Source organism: Mytilus californianus, unplaced genomic scaffold (genome assembly GCF_021869535.1).
Source record: "Mytilus californianus isolate M0D057914Y unplaced genomic scaffold, xbMytCali1.0.p SCAF_10, whole genome shotgun sequence".
NCBI classification, from domain to species: domain Eukaryota; kingdom Metazoa; phylum Mollusca; class Bivalvia; order Mytilida; family Mytilidae; genus Mytilus; species Mytilus californianus.
Window position 1 is genome coordinate 31,514,779 of NW_026262582.1, and position 18,639 is coordinate 31,533,417.

The following is an 18,639-nucleotide window of genomic DNA, read 5'->3' on the forward strand; positions in this document are numbered from 1 at the left end:
TGTGTATGTCAAATCTAATCACTGTGATTATGACAAGAATATTCAATTATAAAATAAAATAATAAAACTAGTTGACCATATAGCTTAATGATACTTATTTTGAAAAAAAAAGTTTCATGATTGTTTTTTTTTTTCATGTTAAACCTTTTAAATAATTCTGTTCAATTCAATTATTTTTTAAATGTATTAAGCAAAGAATAAATGAATATTATCTTCTTATATAATGCAAACTAATTAGTTTGTGACAACCTCCCCCCCCCCCCCTCCAAAAAAAAAAAACAAAAACAAAAACAAACCAAACCAGATATTATAATGCAAAGAAATAACAGTTCTAAACACATGGAAAAAAACTATTAGACTTTTGCCCTCAGTTCTAAGGACCGTTTTATAAAGGAGCCAATATTTTAAACATGTTCCATGTTATAGAGGTTTAGCATTTCTTTTACTTTTTGTTCTTGGATAACATGGGTAAAAGACATTATTTTGTGAAGGTAAAAAATTTTCAAATAGATTATCTCTAAGTTGTTTTGTACATTTTACAATCAAGGAGGAATTGTTCTTTATCGTCCAGCAAGTGGCACTTTTAACAAATTCTATACTTTCTAGGAATTTTAAATCATCCACCATTTTCTATTTCTAAATTATGATTACTTACATTTGTGGTTTCCTTAGTTACTGAAGCATTAGAGTTTACAGTTAAGTTTTCTCAAAAGTTTTTATTCTATTTTCTAAAATATCTTTATATTTTTCTGTAAATTCATTTTTATTCAAGGGCTTTAAAGACTAATTCATTCAAGTCCCTGCATTTATTTTCTTGGCAAACGTATACCAAGAATATGTATCATGCCAGTCCAGCAGTTTCCAATATAAATAACAAAAAGTGATTAAATTAATATACCATAAATGTCACAATTTATAAAAGTATACTTGATTTTCTCTAGAGACAAATTTTGGCTGTTAACTATAAGAAGTTTGCTCAACTGAAGATAACATATTTCATAAGTTTACAATGGTTTCAAATAGCAAGACATTCTTTCTTTTCCTTTCATAAGATTCACTTTATTCTGAGTGATAAGATCATTTCTCATTATAATTAGAATTTTTAATAAGAATTTAGATGAGCATTTTGAAAATTAAGGCTTCTTTAGTGATTCTTCATGCACAATTCCTTCTTTGAGATTTGAAAAAGATCGTTATAAGCAAAACTGTTTTTTTTTCTAAATCATTTAATGATATTTGTAGTTTTCCTGAATAATAATAGATAGTACATCTTTGTTATATTACATTTGTGTATTCTTTAGTTACTGAATCATTTGACAAATGTTTGAGTTTACAGTTAAGTTTTCCTCAAAAGTTTTAATTCTATTTTCTAAAATATCTTTATATTTTTCTGTAAATTCATTTTTATTCAAGGGCTTTAAAAATTCTAATTCATTCAGGTCCCTGCAATTATTAACCTTATCTAAAAGGCCTGGGATGAATGAAATATTCTTGGCAAACGTATACCATGAATATAAATCATGCCAGTCCAGCAGTTTCCACAATACAATACAAATAACAAAAAGTGATTAAATTAATATACCATAAATGTCACAATATATAGAAGTATACTTGATTTTTTTCTAGAGACAAATTTTGGCTGTTAACTGACAGAAATTTGCTCAACTGAAGATAACATATTTCATAAATTTACAATAGTTTCAAATAGCAAGACATTTTTTTCTTTTCCTTTCATAAGATTCACTTTATTCTGAGTGATAAGATCATTTTTCATTATAATTAGAATTTTTAATTAACATTTGGATGAGCATTTTGAAAACTAAAGTCCTCTTTAGCGATTCTTCATCCACAATTCCTTCTTTGAGATTTGAAAAAAGATTGTGATAAGCAAAACTGTTTTTTTTTCTAAACCATTTAATGATATTTATAGTTTTCCTGAATAATAATAGATTGTGCAACTTTGTTATAAGAAATTCATTGTAAAAGGATTGATTTTGTTCAGAAATAGTCTTGGTAAATTGCTTGCAATATAGTTTCTTTAAACATATCTTGTGCATGATTATAAGTAACTGTTATAATTGATAATAATTTAATTTATTATTAAAACAAACAATTGAATACATTGTACATCATGTACAATAATATTTTTTTATTACTTAAACAAATAATTATTTAAAAAAAAATGTTTTGTTTTCAAATGCTGGTCATTAACTTATCTTTGATTATTTTTTTCATTTCTACTCAAGATTAGTACTAAGAAGAAATTAAAAGAAAAGAAACAAAAACAAAAAAAAAAAAACAGATAAAAAACATGGTTTTAAGTAAAATGATAGCCAGTATTCCAACTTAAAAAGGGGAAGGGTAATCCTTAATTATACTTGATTAGTGGTTTTTTTTCAAGTTTCTGATTGTTTTGTTGTATCTGATAATAGTGACACTAGAATCCTTTCATATTTAGCAAAACTTTTAGGAATTTTTGGTCCTCAATGCTCTTCAACTTCGTACTCTATTTGGCTTTTTTAACATTTTTTTATTCGAGCGTCACTGATGAGTCTTTTGTAGACGAAACGCGCGTCTGGCGTAAATATAAAATTTCAATCCTGGTATCTATGATGAGTTTATTTATTCATATGGCACAGGTCAATTACATATTTATTAATGTTTATGGGATTTTTTTTTCGGGATTATGTATTAAACATTTTCCAGATATATCCTAATAAGTGACTTGTAAACAAAAATATAGTCACTCTTGGTCTACTTCAATTTTTTCAAATTCCCCCGTCTTTCATACCGGATACACTCTAATACAGGATTCACCTTTTGTATTTATTGTAATTTGGTCTCGTCCTGAAAATGCATGTCATACTTATCACTGGATATTAATCAACCAACATTCAATCAATCAAGCATCTGCCATATACCGTTTAGTGTAACATCAATCAATGGATTAACTTCGGTCATCAAACTTATAATATGTTATGCTTTTGATATATCAGAACAACATATTCGTTCTTTTTTTAATATATACAGTTGTCTGTCTTGTTTTAATGCCAGGCTCTGAGCAGATTCAAAAACTATGAATTTGTTTTTTAATACAGAAAAGATATACCATTCTATGATTGGGACCTTTCCTATGTTAAAATAAAGATGAAAGAATATATATGTATTGTAAATTTAAAAGATAGATTTGGTTTTTTGGTCTGAAACTATAGGCATCTGAACATGAACGTTTTATTAGAATTATAATGACATTGTAAGGTTGATTCATTAAGGATTGGCTTTTATGAAAATGTCCAAATTCTGAAATATGAATATGGAAGGATTAATATGATAGATCAGTCATCTTTTCAGAATAAAAGCACATTTTTTTCAGTAAATCATAATAATAAGTTATTATGCGTTTGTGTCCAGCGAGTGAATCCTAATCCTTTCAGGTTTTTTCATGCCATTTATTATTAGATTTATTTATCAGTTTATTCCTACTGCAACGTTCAAATTAAAATTGTTTGAAATACTAAAAATGAAATTGAGAATGGAAACGAGGAACATGTCAACGAGACAACAACCCGACCAAAGAGCAGAAAACAGCATGCAAGTCCAGAAGTATACATGGTATAGCTGTGTTTCTATTTTTTGTGCACATGTACAAGCTTTTAATAATAAAGTACACATACAACGATGTACCCTGTATAGAAAAAATGAAAAAAAACGTTATAAATTTCATGGGTCCGAAGCGCGTTATTTCAATTACATATTTGTCTGTTACTAAAATCTGTTTATTCTAAATCCCGAATGACAGATTACCTTTCAGCAAAAAGAATCAAGGAATAATAGTTTCCAAAGGAGAAGTTTAAAGTTCCAATTGAACTAACCCCAATGATAAAACCAAGCTCCAAGATAAATTCAAAAAGATAAATTCCCTGAAAGCTGACAAAATCTAACGGTTGACTTTATCAACCAACAAGACAAATGTAGAATAACTGTCACATGTCGAAATGTACTATTATATTATGTATTTATGTATTTCTCAGTCTTAGGTGTTCTTGCATTTAATAGTACTGTGTTCCCGTCATGTAATGTTGTCATTTTAGCGGTATGGTTAACATTGCCATAAAGCACGGAAGTTTGGCTAGCCACAAAACTAGGTTCAACCCACCATTTTTTCCTAAAATGTCCTGTACCAAGTGTGAAATATGGCAATTGTTATCTCATAGTTCGTGTCTATGTATGTTGCATTGTCGTTTGTTTTTTTTGTTGCACTTCAGTGATCTTTTGTTTCCCTCTTATAGTTGATGCGTTTCCCTCGGTTTTAGTTTGTAACCCGGATTTGTTTTCTCTCAGTCGATTTATGACTTTTGAACAGCGGTATACTACTGTTGCCTTTATTCATGACTTGGTACTTGCATTTTTAGAAGACAACTGTAGATTAGACCTTGTTTTATAGATAGCTAAACCTCCTATTCATACATGTAAGACAAAAAATGACTACTTAATTTATTGTTCTGATTTTGCAGATGATGTTCAGATCAAAGTGACTGTTTGAGGCTGAAGTTCGTTTACCAGTGAGAGTGCCAGGAAAGGTAAAAAATAAAAGCCATAAATTAGAGTTTGTACTTTTACATGTAGTATCATGGTGTTATGTCTTTTTACCGTTCCAGTGCTCTCTTTGACATTTTCTCCCTTCCCAGTATACATTTTGAATGTAAAACCTCTTTACAAAGTAAAAGTCTTTCTTCCAAACTAGCATTGTGTCGAATTTTATGGTCTAACTGTCTTGTGTAATTGAATTATTTTAATTCTTTTAAATTATTCCTGGCAAAACCACGCATACCCATATATGCATTCCCCCCAAAAAAAGAAAAAGAAGTGACGCTTAATTTCAAATACAGTCACTGGTTTTATGTATGCATTACTCTAGCTAATTTATGGTACACTTGAAGCAAAAGCACTAAAAACTATATTTTACTTTGATAAACAACAGAAACTATTAACTGTCAAATGATAACAAGTAGTACATTTTCCAATATACGTTAATATAATTAGCCTAAGCATGGTAAAACATACACGTAGCAAGACAGTTTTGGAGAATTCAATGTGTTTCATGGGATTTTTTTGCGATATTAATGTTGATATGCGACTTCTTGTATTTCTCATTGAACTGGTAAAGATACATAATTTCAAATTACCCATTGCTATTTCAGCTCTGGCGCAGTTTTAATACTATAGTTATGTCTTTGCAGACCAAGAACAGCGTTTTAATTCGTATCTAACGAATTTTATTTGCAGAAATATTTATAAGCTTTTCAATCATATAACTTATAATAATTTCTCTATTCCAGGCTATTGAAATATGGAAGTATGTAGAGACAGGGTATGTCTTCTAATAGTCCTGATAAACCCGTCATTGGCAGATGGTATGATTTATTTTTCATTTTTTTTAAAGTATTCAGTGTCATATTTTCATATTTTCATATTTGGAAAATGTCGCAAATATCCACGTTATATTTACTCTCACTTCTTGTTTAAATTACGATATTTTAACTTCAATTTTGTAGATTCCGCCAGCAATGAATCGGAAAGATTGTAATATATTTAAGAACATCAGTTGTTCGACCTGCTAGTCAAATACGTTTTGTTAAAATATACTTTTTTCTCTCATTTGGTCTTTTGGAAAATGTTGTTTGTGCTGTATTTAGACCCCTCTACCAAGAAATTTGTTTTGCATGCACACGTATAAAAATTGCGGTTTTTATCCAACGCAATCATAGGATAGAACGTTGTTTTCAATTTAGACTTGTTTATATTTTTTTCGTTTGGGCTTGTATTATATTTGCCTTTGGGTTTATATGATCCGTTCATCCTATTTTGACTCTTTCAAAATTCAAGAGTCTATCCTAAATTGAGGTAAATTATATGGCCTTCCAAATACCGTGTCGATTCCCAACATCACTGAAGAGACATTAATTGTCGAAATCCGGATATGGTGTACAAAAACCTTTGCACCTTTTGTTTGCGGTATACCATCTTTTCCGCAAGTTTATTGTTTTCTGTTTAGTATTTAATTTGTAATTGAGATCCATTTATTACATCGGTGATCCGTTTTTTTGGCAATCGCCAATGGCAGTCAGCAGGGTTAAAGAACATCAGTTGTTCGACCTGCTAGTCAAATGCGATTTGTTCAAATATACTTTTTCACTCATTTGGTCTTTTAGAAAATGTTGTTTGTGCTGTATTTAGACCCCTCTACCAAGAAATTTGTTTTGCATGCACACGTATAAAAATTGCGGTTTTTATCCAACGCAATCATAGGATAGAACGTTGTTTTCAATTTAGACTTGTATATATATATATATATATATATATATATTGTATACCAACATACCTCATGATGACGGAATACAATCGTGTAAGGAAATATGCGACTCGCGCAACACTTTAGAACTACCAACCTAATATTTAGTCAAGTTGCTTACTCTGTTCTGAAATGCAACAATGTCACTTATAATGGTGAACATTATTTCAGATAAACGGGACAGTGATGGGGACGAAAATGGCACCGTCTCACGCCAATATTTTCAATGGCAAATTAGAGAAACAAATCATTTCACCATCTTTATCCAAAACTCTGTCTTGGTTCCGTTTCATCGATGATGTTGATATGAAATGGATTGAATCCCAACAAGAACTGGATGAGTTTATCAGACATGCAAACAACGCCCACCAGTCAATAAAATTTACATATGAAATCCGACTCTTAAATATCTTTCTTAGACACAACTACATCTATAAAGGACGGTGTCAAATCAACAGACCTCTACTATAAACCTACAGATAAACATCAGTACCTTTCTCCCCAAAGCTGTCACCCCAAACACTGTACAAAAAATATCCCATACAGTCAAGCTCTCAGAGTAAAGCGGATTTGCTCCCCTGAGGAGGCTGTCAATAAACAGTTACAGGAACTTCGCGGATTTTTGACCAAACGAGGTTATAAGAAATGGGACATAGATAAGGGGTTTTATGCGTGCTAACAATAAGAGCCGCAATGACTTATTACAGTACAAACAGAAGAGGCGCAGCGAAATAGTTCCGTTTGTTTTAACATACAAGCCCGCATTTACTAACCTTTCGTGTTTGATCCGTGCCAGTTGGCAGATTATTGCCAAGCTACCAAAATTATTCAAGATCTTTCATAAACCTCCTGTCCTAGCTTTTCGAAGACCAGCAAGTCTGAAAGACTTATTTGTGCGAGCTGATGTCTCCTCTTACTGCAGGATGGTGCAAGTCGTGTGGTAACAGACGATGTCTGACTTGCCAACAAATACTGAATACTCAAACATTTACTTGCCACTCCACTGGGTCTGTGTACACTATATTTTGCAATGTAACTAGCAAAACTCAAAATGTTGTATACCTTTTTCAGTGTCGGAGTGGCATGAAGTATATTGGCGAGACAGACCAGCCATTCAACAAACGCATGAATGGTCATCGAAGTGACTACACATGCAGGCCCGACTTACCCGTAAGGCGTCATTTGAGATCACCTGGGCACGCCCAAGCTGATCTCAAAAACTTTACCATCACTTTCATAGACCACAACAAGGGTTGGTCAAGGGCCAACAGATCTAGACTTGTTCGGGAAAGGTTTTGGAAAAGAAAGTTAAAGACAGTTTCCCCAGAGTGCATAAATGAAAAACATAGAATAAGTCATTGTCCCTACCATCACTCATTTTCCTACCTTCACTTGTTTCCTGTAACTCAGGCTTCCGTACTGGACTCTTACAGTTTTAAGGAATTTATTCCTCCTCCCAAACTTCAATATAGAAAAAAATTACCAGCGTATTGATTATTGATAATTTGTATACATTTGTAACGATCAAGATTACTATTTTAGTTTGACTACCACATGTCAAGATAAGATTCATTTTACATCTTACTGATGGAGGATATAAGTTAACATTTGTTCATGATTTTATGATTTTTTGGTGATGTTGTAGCCTTTTAGACTTGTTATATATTATATTTTGTAGTGTACTGTATCAGAATTATATGATCCATCGCCCCGTAAGATTTATCGTTGGCTATTATTCAGTCATTTAATATATATTAGGACATAGTGCAAGGCGATTTGGTGCCACGATATCTCAGTAGCATGAGTTCGAATCCCGGCCAGGGAGGACCAAACATTGTTGGGCTGGTATTTAGACGAATTATATATACAGAATGTGTTTTCAGCCTTGTATCACCATCACTGGTGATCCGATGGAAAAAATCTGTCGTAGAGTTGTCACTGGTTCAGACGTACTTATAATATAAATATTTCTGTGACTGCATCCTACATTAACATGATTAATTTGTAAGATCCTCTATTATAGTTAATTCAGCTGATCTGTAAAAATTCCATCTCCTTGCCTTATATATCATGTACTGTGTTACGACGCTAGATAAAAACTGACGAGGAAAGGTAACACCCGGCCACCGAAAGCTTTATTATTGTAGAGCCTAGGTGGTCGAGTGGTCTAGCGCGTCGGGCATAGTGCAAGGCGTTTAGGTGCCACGATATCACAGTAGCATGAGTTCGAATCCCGGCCAGGGAAGAACAAAAAAATTTGCTTCCGCAAATTTACAGATCTAACATTGTTGGGCTGATATTTGGACGAATTAAATATATATATATATATAAACAGGGAACAGTGTTACCCAAAGAGTGCGAATTCATAGACAGCATATACGGCAGCCAGAATACAGAAAAATCCCCCCTAGCATACATTTAGACGAATGTGGCGGGGGATTTTTTAAAATATTCCCATTTTATAAAATTACATGTAATATGGGTTGTGACATTACACGGAAAATAAAGGAAAAATATTTTATTTCAAAACTCAAATCACGATTGAATGCAAAGTATGCATTTTTTATTCTGTGATCATGACGTTCCATACTTCTATATATAGTGTAATACGATTTATATACTCAACGACAACTATGACGTTACATACCTACCTTTACATAGTTACGTTAATCATGTATAGTTTCACCTGAAGATTGTCATGTAAAAACATGAAAGTACTTGTGAAGTAAAACTATTCATTCCGGAAATGTTGGATTTATTAGTAATCTATATATATTTCTATACACAAGAACATTTATTATAGTGATCTTTATATATTTATTGTGTATGTGCCAAGGAGCTACAAAGAAAATAAACGAAACAGAAATACTTCTTGGGGAGATACTCATTAAGCTAAGTATATTAGTTACAAAGGTAGACTTCCATACTTCAATTCTTAAAGATATGGTAAAGAACTCATCTGATTTACGACCAATCCAAGAGGCGCTAAATTCAGAAATGAGACACTTGTCCGATACAATTGCTAGTATACCTCAAACAACTAGGCAAATTCCCGTAGATGAACTACTAAATGATGCTAATTTAGAAAAAGAAGCATTTCGTAAAAGAAAGGAAATCTCAACATTATGGAGAAGAAATCTAAACGATCGAAAACAAAATTTCAGGAATGCTTACAAATGTGAAAAATACGCAGAGGTTTATTCACGATGAATAACCATGGAATCACCGATTCTTCCAAGAAAATTTCTGATTAAAGAAATTGAAGCTGAACCTGTCGAAAACACGAAACTCCGTTGGGATTTGGCAATTCAACAATTTCAAACAGAAATTTCAATTATCTTTAATAAACAAACTCGCTACACAGAGAAGTATAACGCAATTGATGCTGAAATGGTGGCGGGAATACAGAAAATATCAACGGAAATAATAACTGATTGGCTGAAGGAAATTTGGACACGTGATATTTCCAAAGAAGAGGAAAAATCCCGTAATATATGGCAAAAGAAGCAAGAATTCTTAGAGAATTATGTAAAAATTACGGTAAAGAGCAGTCCATTGAAGATAATCGTGGGAAAACGAAAAAATACAAGAAACGGCAACAACGATCAAAACTTCAAATTAGTCAAATTACCAGAAGACAACCAAGTGGACCAAAGAAGATAACCAATCGCAGACGCTCGAATTCGGCAGCCAGAAAAAAAAACCGCCGACAAACACTTCAAGAAGTCGAAGTCGATCACTGTCGAAGAGAGGAGAACAAAAATCATATGCAGAAGTAGTACGCAATGCTTCGTCTCAAAAACGTCGAACAGCGAATCCACAGTCTGGTAGAGGAAACTACCAACAAAATCGCCGTCCACGAAATACATCAGTGAACCGACCATGTACCAATAGGAATAGCGTTCAAAACGATTGGCAAAATTATGTACAAACTAATCAGCGCCAGAATAAAGAGAAACGCATTGATTTTTTAGTGTCGGGCCAAATAACTCCCGAGAGGGAGAAAAATCCAGAAGAAACTAGTCTTAACACGTCTAAAAGTCGATCCGAAAATTATGAATTTGTCCAGCAGAGTATTTAATGACAATGAACTGAAATTGCTTAAAAGGGGTTTGAAATTTACGCCTACTCCCTCTGCGTATCATGAAGAACTTAAAGAAGACATGTTGAAATGTTGTTGTAAATTGAGACTAACTGAAAATTTTGCTGATAAAGAAAGTGAGGAGGCCGAATCACTAGTGAGAAACAAATCTACCTTTATTCCAAAAAGTGGAAGAAACAAGTGTTTAGATGACTATATAGATTTGTCCAACTACCCACTTACACAAAACAAAGCCAACCACAACTTAACTAAAGGCGAAAAGTCAGCACTCCAAAATCTGAGAAACGATAAAAGCATAGTATTTAAACAGGCCGATAAAGGTGGGGCAATAGTAATAATGAATTCAGGCTATTATAGAATTAAAGTGGAAGAACAACTCAATGATTCGACATTTTACTCTGAAATTCCTGACAATATAGAACATCTAGTCAAGAGAAGAATGAATACCGTACTGAACAAATACACAACGGCAACTACGGAAAAGGAGTATGATTATTTGACACATTTCGAAAGGAAAACGAGTAACTTTTATGGCCTTCCAAAAATTCTTAAATCAAAGAAAATCCAATCGGCTGTTAACTCTCAGAAAAATGAATACATTAAAGTGCAAAAGCCGACGGATCTTAAACTTAGACCCATCATTGCTAGTCCAGCGTGTCCCACCCACAGACTAAGCAACTTTTTAGACATAATTTTGAAACCATTATGTAAATACGTACCGAGCTATATAAGAGACGATACAGATGTTCTCTCACACCTGCCAAAAATTGCACCAGTTCACGCTCGTTTAGTAAGCTTTGATGTCACAAGCCTATATACGAACATTCCGCACGATTAAGGAATAGAGGCAATAAAATATTGGGTCGAAAAACATCGAGATGCAATACCAGATCGATTCACTGATGACTTTATACTCGATTCTGCTAAATTCATTCTGGAAAACAATTCTTTCTATTTCAATGGCAAGAACTATTTTCAACATCGGGGGACAGAAATGAGAACAACATTTGCACCAACCTATGCAACATTAGTCATGGGCTTCTTTGAGCAAAAACTGTATCAAGAAGTTGAAAATAATTTTGTAGTTGAATTTGCAAGAGAATTTGAATTATCATGGAAAAGATACCTTGATGATTGTTTCATTATCTGGACCAAATCCAACGAAGAACTCCAACTATTATCGGAAATACTTCTGAACCTTCATACGTCCATAAAATTTACGAAATATGATATTATCAATAAATTGCCGTTTCTGGACATTCTTTTTATAAAAGATGGCACCGAAATTAAAACAGATATTTTTTATAAAGACACTGATACTCATCAGTATTTAGATTTTAATTCTTGCCACACATCTCATACCAAAATGAATATTCCCTATTGTTGAGTAAAAAAAATATGTACAGTAGTCGAGGATGAACATTTGAGAGAAGACCGTCTAGAGGAAATACAGTAATGTTTGATCAATCAAAACTATCCAGAGACTTTAATAGAAAGGGGAACTCAAATGGCAAAACAGATCCCAATCAACAAATTACGCTCCATCCGCGAGGGGCAGAGTAATAACAACGATAAAATACCGTTCGTCATTACACATAATCCCCGTAACTATAAAATCATTCCCGTTGCAAAAGCAAATTTATCTATTCTCGGTCAGGATGAAAAGATGCGCTGTTTAATAAATTCAGAAACACTTCTGCAAAGTAAACGGCAATTACAAAACCTTAAACGACTATTGACCCGAGCATGATTCGACCAAAAAGTAACATTTAATGTGTCAAAATGCCGAGATAGTCTTGTGGAGCATGTCCGTATATTCATGTGGGCAAAGAAATGGACATACTCTACCAAATGGACAATCACTTTTCGCCAACGTGGACATAACTTGTAAAACCGAGAATTTGATTTCTTGTATCAAATGTAATGGTTGCCAAGAAATTTATATCGGCCAAACAGGGAACAGTGTTACCCAAAGAGTGCGAATTCATCGACAGCATATGCGGCAGCCAGAATACAGAAAAATACTCCTTAGCAAACATTTAGACGAATGTGGCGGGGGATTTTTTTTTAATATTCCCATTTTATAAAATTACATGTAATATGAGTTGTGACATTACACGGGAAGTAAAGGAAAAATATTTTATTTCAAAATTCAAATCACGATTGAATGCAAGTATGCATTTTCTATTGTGTGATCATGACGTTCCGTACTTCTATATATAGTGTAATACGATTTGTCTCCCTTCATATACTCAACGACAACTATGACGTTACATACCTACCTTTACATAGTTACGTTAATCATGTAAAGTTTCACCTGAAGATTGTTATGTAAAAACATGAAAGTACTTGTGAAATAAAACTATTCATTCCGGAAATGTTGGATTTATTAGTAATCTATATATATATATATATATATGAACGTTGTTTTCAATTAAGACTTGTTTATATATATATAAATATATATACAAGTCTAAATTGAAAACAACGTTCAAACCTATGATTGCGTTGGATAAAAACCGCAATTTTAATACGTGTGCATGCAAAACAAATGTCTTGTTAGAGAGGTCTAAATACAGCACAAACAACATTTTCCAAAAGACCAAGAAAGTGAAAAAGTATATTTTAACAAAACGCATTTGACTAACAGGTCGAACAACTGATGTTCTTAACCCCTGCTGACTGCCATTGGCGATTAGCAAATAAACGGATCACCGATGTAATAAATGGATCTTAATTATAAATTTAATACTAAACAGAAAACAATAAACTTGCGCAAAAGATGATATACCGCAAACAAAAGGTGCAAAGGTTTTTGTACACCATATCCGGATTTCTACAATTAATGTCTCTTCAGTGATGTTAGGAATCGAAACGGTATTTGGAAAGCCATACAATTTACCTCAATTTAGGATAGACTCTTGAATTTTGAGGAGTCAAAATAGGATGAACGGATCATTTAAATCCGAAGATAAATATAATACAAGCCCAAACAAAAAAATATTAACAAGTCTAAATTGAAAACAACGTTCAAACCTATGATTGCGTTGGATAAAAACCGCAATTTTTATACGTGTACATGCAAAACAAATTTCTTGGTAGAGGGATCTAAATACAGCAAAAACAACATTTTCCAAAAGACCAAAAAAGTGAAAAAGTATATTTTAACAAAACGCATTTGACTAACAGGTCGAACAACTGATGTTCTTAAACCCTGTTGACTGCCATTGGCGATTGTCAAATAAACGGATCACCGATGTAATAAATGGATCTTAATTATAAATTTAATACTAAACAGAAAACAATAAACTTGCGCTAAAGATGATATACCGCAAAAAAAAGGTGCAAAGGTTTTTGTACACCATATCCCGATTTCGACAATTAATGTCTCTTCAGTGATGTTAGGAATCGATACGGTATTTGGAAAGCCATACAGTTTACCTCAATTTAGGATAGACTCTTGAAGTTTGAGGAGTCAAAATAGGATTAACGGATCATATAAACCCGAAGGCAAATATAAAACAAGCCCAAACGAAAAAATATAAACAAGTCTAAATTGAAAACAACGTTCAAACCTATGATTGCGTTGGATAAAAACTACAATTTTTATACGTGTGCATGCAAAACAAATTTCTTGTTAGAGGGGTCTAAATACAGCACAAACAACATTTTCCACAAGACCAAAAAAGTGAAAAAGTATATTTTAACAAAACGCATTTGACTAACAGGTCGAACAACTGATGTTCTTAAACCCTGCTGACTGCCATTGGCGATTGCCAAATAAAAGGATCACCGATGTAATAAATGGATCTTAATTATAAATTTAATACTAAACAGAAAACAATAAACTTGCGCAAAAGATGATATACCGCAAACAAAAGGTGCAAAGGTTTTTGTACACCATATCCGGATTTCTACAATTAATGTCTCTTCAGTGATGTTAGGAATCGAAACGGTATTTGGAAAGCCATACAATTTACCTCAATTTAGGATAGACTCTTGAATTTTGAGGAGTCAAAATAGGATGAACGGATCATTTAAATCCGAAGGTAAATATAATACAAGCCCAAACAAAAAAATATTAACAAGTCTAAATTGAAAACAACGTTCAAACCTATGATTGCGTTGGATAAAAACCGCAATTTTTATACGTGTACATGCAAAACAAATTTCTTGGTAGAGGGATCTAAATACAGCAAAAACAACATTTTCCAAAAGACCAAAAAAGTGAAAAAGTATATTTTAACAAAACGCATTTGACTAACAGGTCGAACAACTGATGTTCTTAAACCCTGTTGACTGCCATTGGCGATTGTCAAATAAACGGATCACCGATGTAATAAATGGATCTTAATTATAAATTTAATACTAAACAGAAAACAATAAACTTGCGCTAAAGATGATATACCGCAAAAAAAAGGTGCAAAGGTTTTTGTACACCATATCCCGATTTCGACAATTAATGTCTCTTCAGTGATGTTAGGAATCGATACGGTATTTGGAAAGCCATACAGTTTACCTCAATTTAGGATAGACTCTTGAAGTTTGAGGAGTCAAAATAGGATTAACGGATCATATAAACCCGAAGGCAAATATAAAACAAGCCCAAACGAAAAAATATAAACAAGTCTAAATTGAAAACAACGTTCAAACCTATGATTGCGTTGGATAAAAACTACAATTTTTATACGTGTGCATGCAAAACAAATTTCTTGTTAGAGGGGTCTAAATACAGCACAAACAACATTTTCCACAAGACCAAAAAAGTGAAAAAGTATATTTTAACAAAACGCATTTGACTAACAGGTCGAACAACTGATGTTCTTAAACCCTGCTGATTGCCATTGGCGATTGCCAAATAAAAGGATCACCGATGTAATAAATGGATCTTAATTATAAATTTAATACTAAACAGAAAACAATAAACCTGCGCAAAAGATGATATACCGCAAACAAAAGGTGCAAAGGTTTTTGTACACTATATATTCGGATTTCGACAATTAATGTCTCTTCAGTGATGTTGGGAAACGAAACGGTATTTGGAAAGCCATACAATATACCTCAATTTAGGATAGACTCTTGAATTTTGAGGAGTCAAAATAGGATGAACGGATCATATAAATCCGAAGGTAAATATAATACAAGCCCAAACGAAAAAACATAAACAGGTCTATTTTGAAAACAACGTTCAAACCTATGATTGCGTTGGATAAAAATCGCAATTTTTATACGTGTGCATGCAAAACAAATTTCTTGGTAGAGGGGTCTAAATACAGCACAAACAACATTTTCCAAAAGACCAAATGAGTGAAAAAGTATATTTTAACAAAACGCATATGACTAGCAGGTCGAACAACTGATGTTCTTAAACCCTGCTGACTGCCATTGGCGATTGCCAAATAAACGGACCACAAGATGTAACAATATAGATTTTATTATTAATTTATTACTAAACAGAAACAATAAACTTGCGAAAAAGATAGTATACCGCAAACATCAGGTGCAAAAATTTGTACACCATATCCTGATTTCGACAATTAATGTCCCTTCAGTGATGTTAGGAATCGAAACGGTATTTGGAAGGCCATATAATTCACCTCAATTTAGGATAGACTCTTGAATTTTGAAAAAGTCAAAATAGGATGAACGGATCATATAAACCCGAAGGCAAATACAATACAAGCCCAAACGAAACAATATAAACAAGTCTAAATTGAAAACAACGTTCAAACCTATGATTGCGTTGGATAAAAACGCATTTTATATACGTGTGCATGGAAAACAAATTTCTTGGTAGAGGGGTCTAAATACAGCACAAACAACATTACCAACAGACCAAATGAGTGAAAAAGTATATTTTAACAAAACGCATTTGTCTAGCAGGTCGAACAACTGATTTTCTTAAACCCTGCTGACTGCCATTGACGATTGCCAAATTAACGGACCACAAGATGTAAGAAAATAGATTTTATTATTAATTTAATACTAAACAGAAACAATAAACTTGCGGAAAAGATGGTATACCGAAAACATGAGGTGCAAAAATTTGTACACCATATCCGGATTTCGACAATTAATGTCTCTTCAGTGATGTTAGGAATCGAAACGGTATTTGGAAGGCCATATAATTTACCTCAATTTAGGATAGACTCTTGAATTTTGAAAGAGTCAAAATAGGATGAACAGACTATATAAACCCAAAGGCAAATATAATACAAGCACAGTCAATTAAATATAAACAAGTCTAAATTGAAAACAACGTTCAAACCTAGGATTGCGTTGGATAAAAACCGCAATTTTTATACGTGTGCATGGAAAACAAATTTCTTGGTAGAGGGGTCTGAATACAGCACAAACAACAATTTCCAAAAGACCAAATGAGTGAAAAAGTATATTTTAACAAAACGCATTTGTCTAGCAGGTCGAACAACTGATGTTCTTAAACCCTGCTGACTGCCATTGGCGATTGCCAAATAAACGGATCATAAAATGTAACAAAATAGATCTTATTATTAATTTATTACTAAACAGAAACAATAAACTTTCGGAAAAGATGGTATACCGAAAACATGAGGTGCACAAAGTTGTACACCATATCCGGATTTCGACAACTAATGTCTCTTCAGTGATGTTAGGAATCGAAACGGTATTTGGAAGGCCATATAATTTACCTCAATTTAGGATAGACTCTTGAATTTTGAAAGAGTCAAAATAGGATGAACGGATCATATAAACCCGAAGGCAAATATAATACAAGCCCAAACGAAAAAATATAAACAAGTCTAAATTGATAACAACGTTCAAACCTATGGTTGCGTTGGATAAAAACCGCAATTTTTATACGTGTGCATGCAAAACAAATTTCGTGGTAGAGGGGTCTAAATACAGCACAAACAACATTTTCCAAAAGACCAAATGAGTGAAAAAGTATATTTTAACAAAACGCATTTGACTAGCAGGTCGAACAACTAATGTTCTTAAACCCTGCTGACTGCCATTGGTGATTGCCAAATAAACAGATCACAAGATGTAACAAAATATATCTTATTATTAATTTAAGAATAACAGAAACAATAAACTTGCGGAAAAGATGGTATACCGCAAACATGAGGTGCAAAAATTTGTACACCATATCCGGATTTCGACAATCAATGTCTCTTCAGTGATGTTAGGAATCGAAACAGTATTTGGAAGGCCATATAATTTACTAGTACCTTAATTTAGGATAGACTCTTGAATTTTGAAAGAGTCAAAATAGGATGAACAGACTATATAAACCCAAAGGCAAATATAATACAAGCACAGACGAAAAAATATAAACAAGTCTAAATTGAAAACAACGTTCAAACCTAGGATTGCGTTGGATAAAAACCGCAATTTTTATACGTGTGCATGCAAAACAAATTTCGTGGTAGAGGGGTCTAAATACAGCACAAAGAACATTTTCAAAAAGACCAAATGAGTGAAAAAGTATATTTTAACAAAACGCATTTGACTAGCATATATATATATAAAATGACTGAATAGTAGCCAACGATAAATCTTGCGGGGCGATGGATCATATAATTATGATACAGTACACTACAAAATATAATATATAACAAGTCTTAAAAAGGTACAACATCACCAAAAAATAGAATTAAAATGAACAAATATTAAATATTTCGGATAACAGATACCCTTCATCAGTATGATTATGATGTAAAATGAATCATATCAATCTATTCTGATTAAATCTTGAAATTTATACAATAAAACAGTTAAAACCGAACACAGAGAAATTTCAAAAATGACGTAGGTTATATAGATATTTACAACTGAGATTGCAAATTAATGCTTCAAATAAAAATAGTTATGTGCGATATGAACTGGTACAACTCTAAAATTTCAAAGGTGACGACAGTTAAGATATTACAACAACGATTGCGTGGAAATACACTCCCAATAAACAGCACTGACCGATCTAAGCTGGTATAATACTTCAAATTTGACAACGGTAGAGTAATTGAAACAGAGGCTGCGTATTTAAACATCCCAAATAAATAGCAGTTTGATAATGAAAATAATAAATGTTGACTAAAGTTAAATGATTGAACGTGACTGCGTACTTGTACATCCCTCCCAAATAAATAGAACCCTGTAATTTAAAGTGGTATAATTCAAAAATTCCTTAAAACTGTAAGAG

General features: G+C 32.8%; 2 protein-coding genes across 2 annotated transcripts in view; both read left to right on the top strand.

Annotated features, from left to right (window-relative positions):
- The window catches only part of LOC127717934 (uncharacterized), a 184,613-nt gene that overhangs the window by 14,641 nt on the left and 151,333 nt on the right, over positions 1-18,639 (top strand). The gene's annotated exons all lie outside the window — the stretch shown is intronic.
- The window catches only part of LOC127717935 (uncharacterized), a 30,244-nt gene that overhangs the window by 1,657 nt on the left and 9,948 nt on the right, over positions 1-18,639 (top strand). Inside the window, exons 2-3 of the mRNA XM_052223814.1 lie at positions 4,515-4,580; positions 5,340-5,414. Coding sequence (XP_052079774.1) covers positions 5,351-5,414 — 64 coding nt within the window. The 5' untranslated portion in view covers positions 4,515-4,580; positions 5,340-5,350. The remainder of the gene's footprint in view (positions 1-4,514; positions 4,581-5,339; positions 5,415-18,639) is intronic.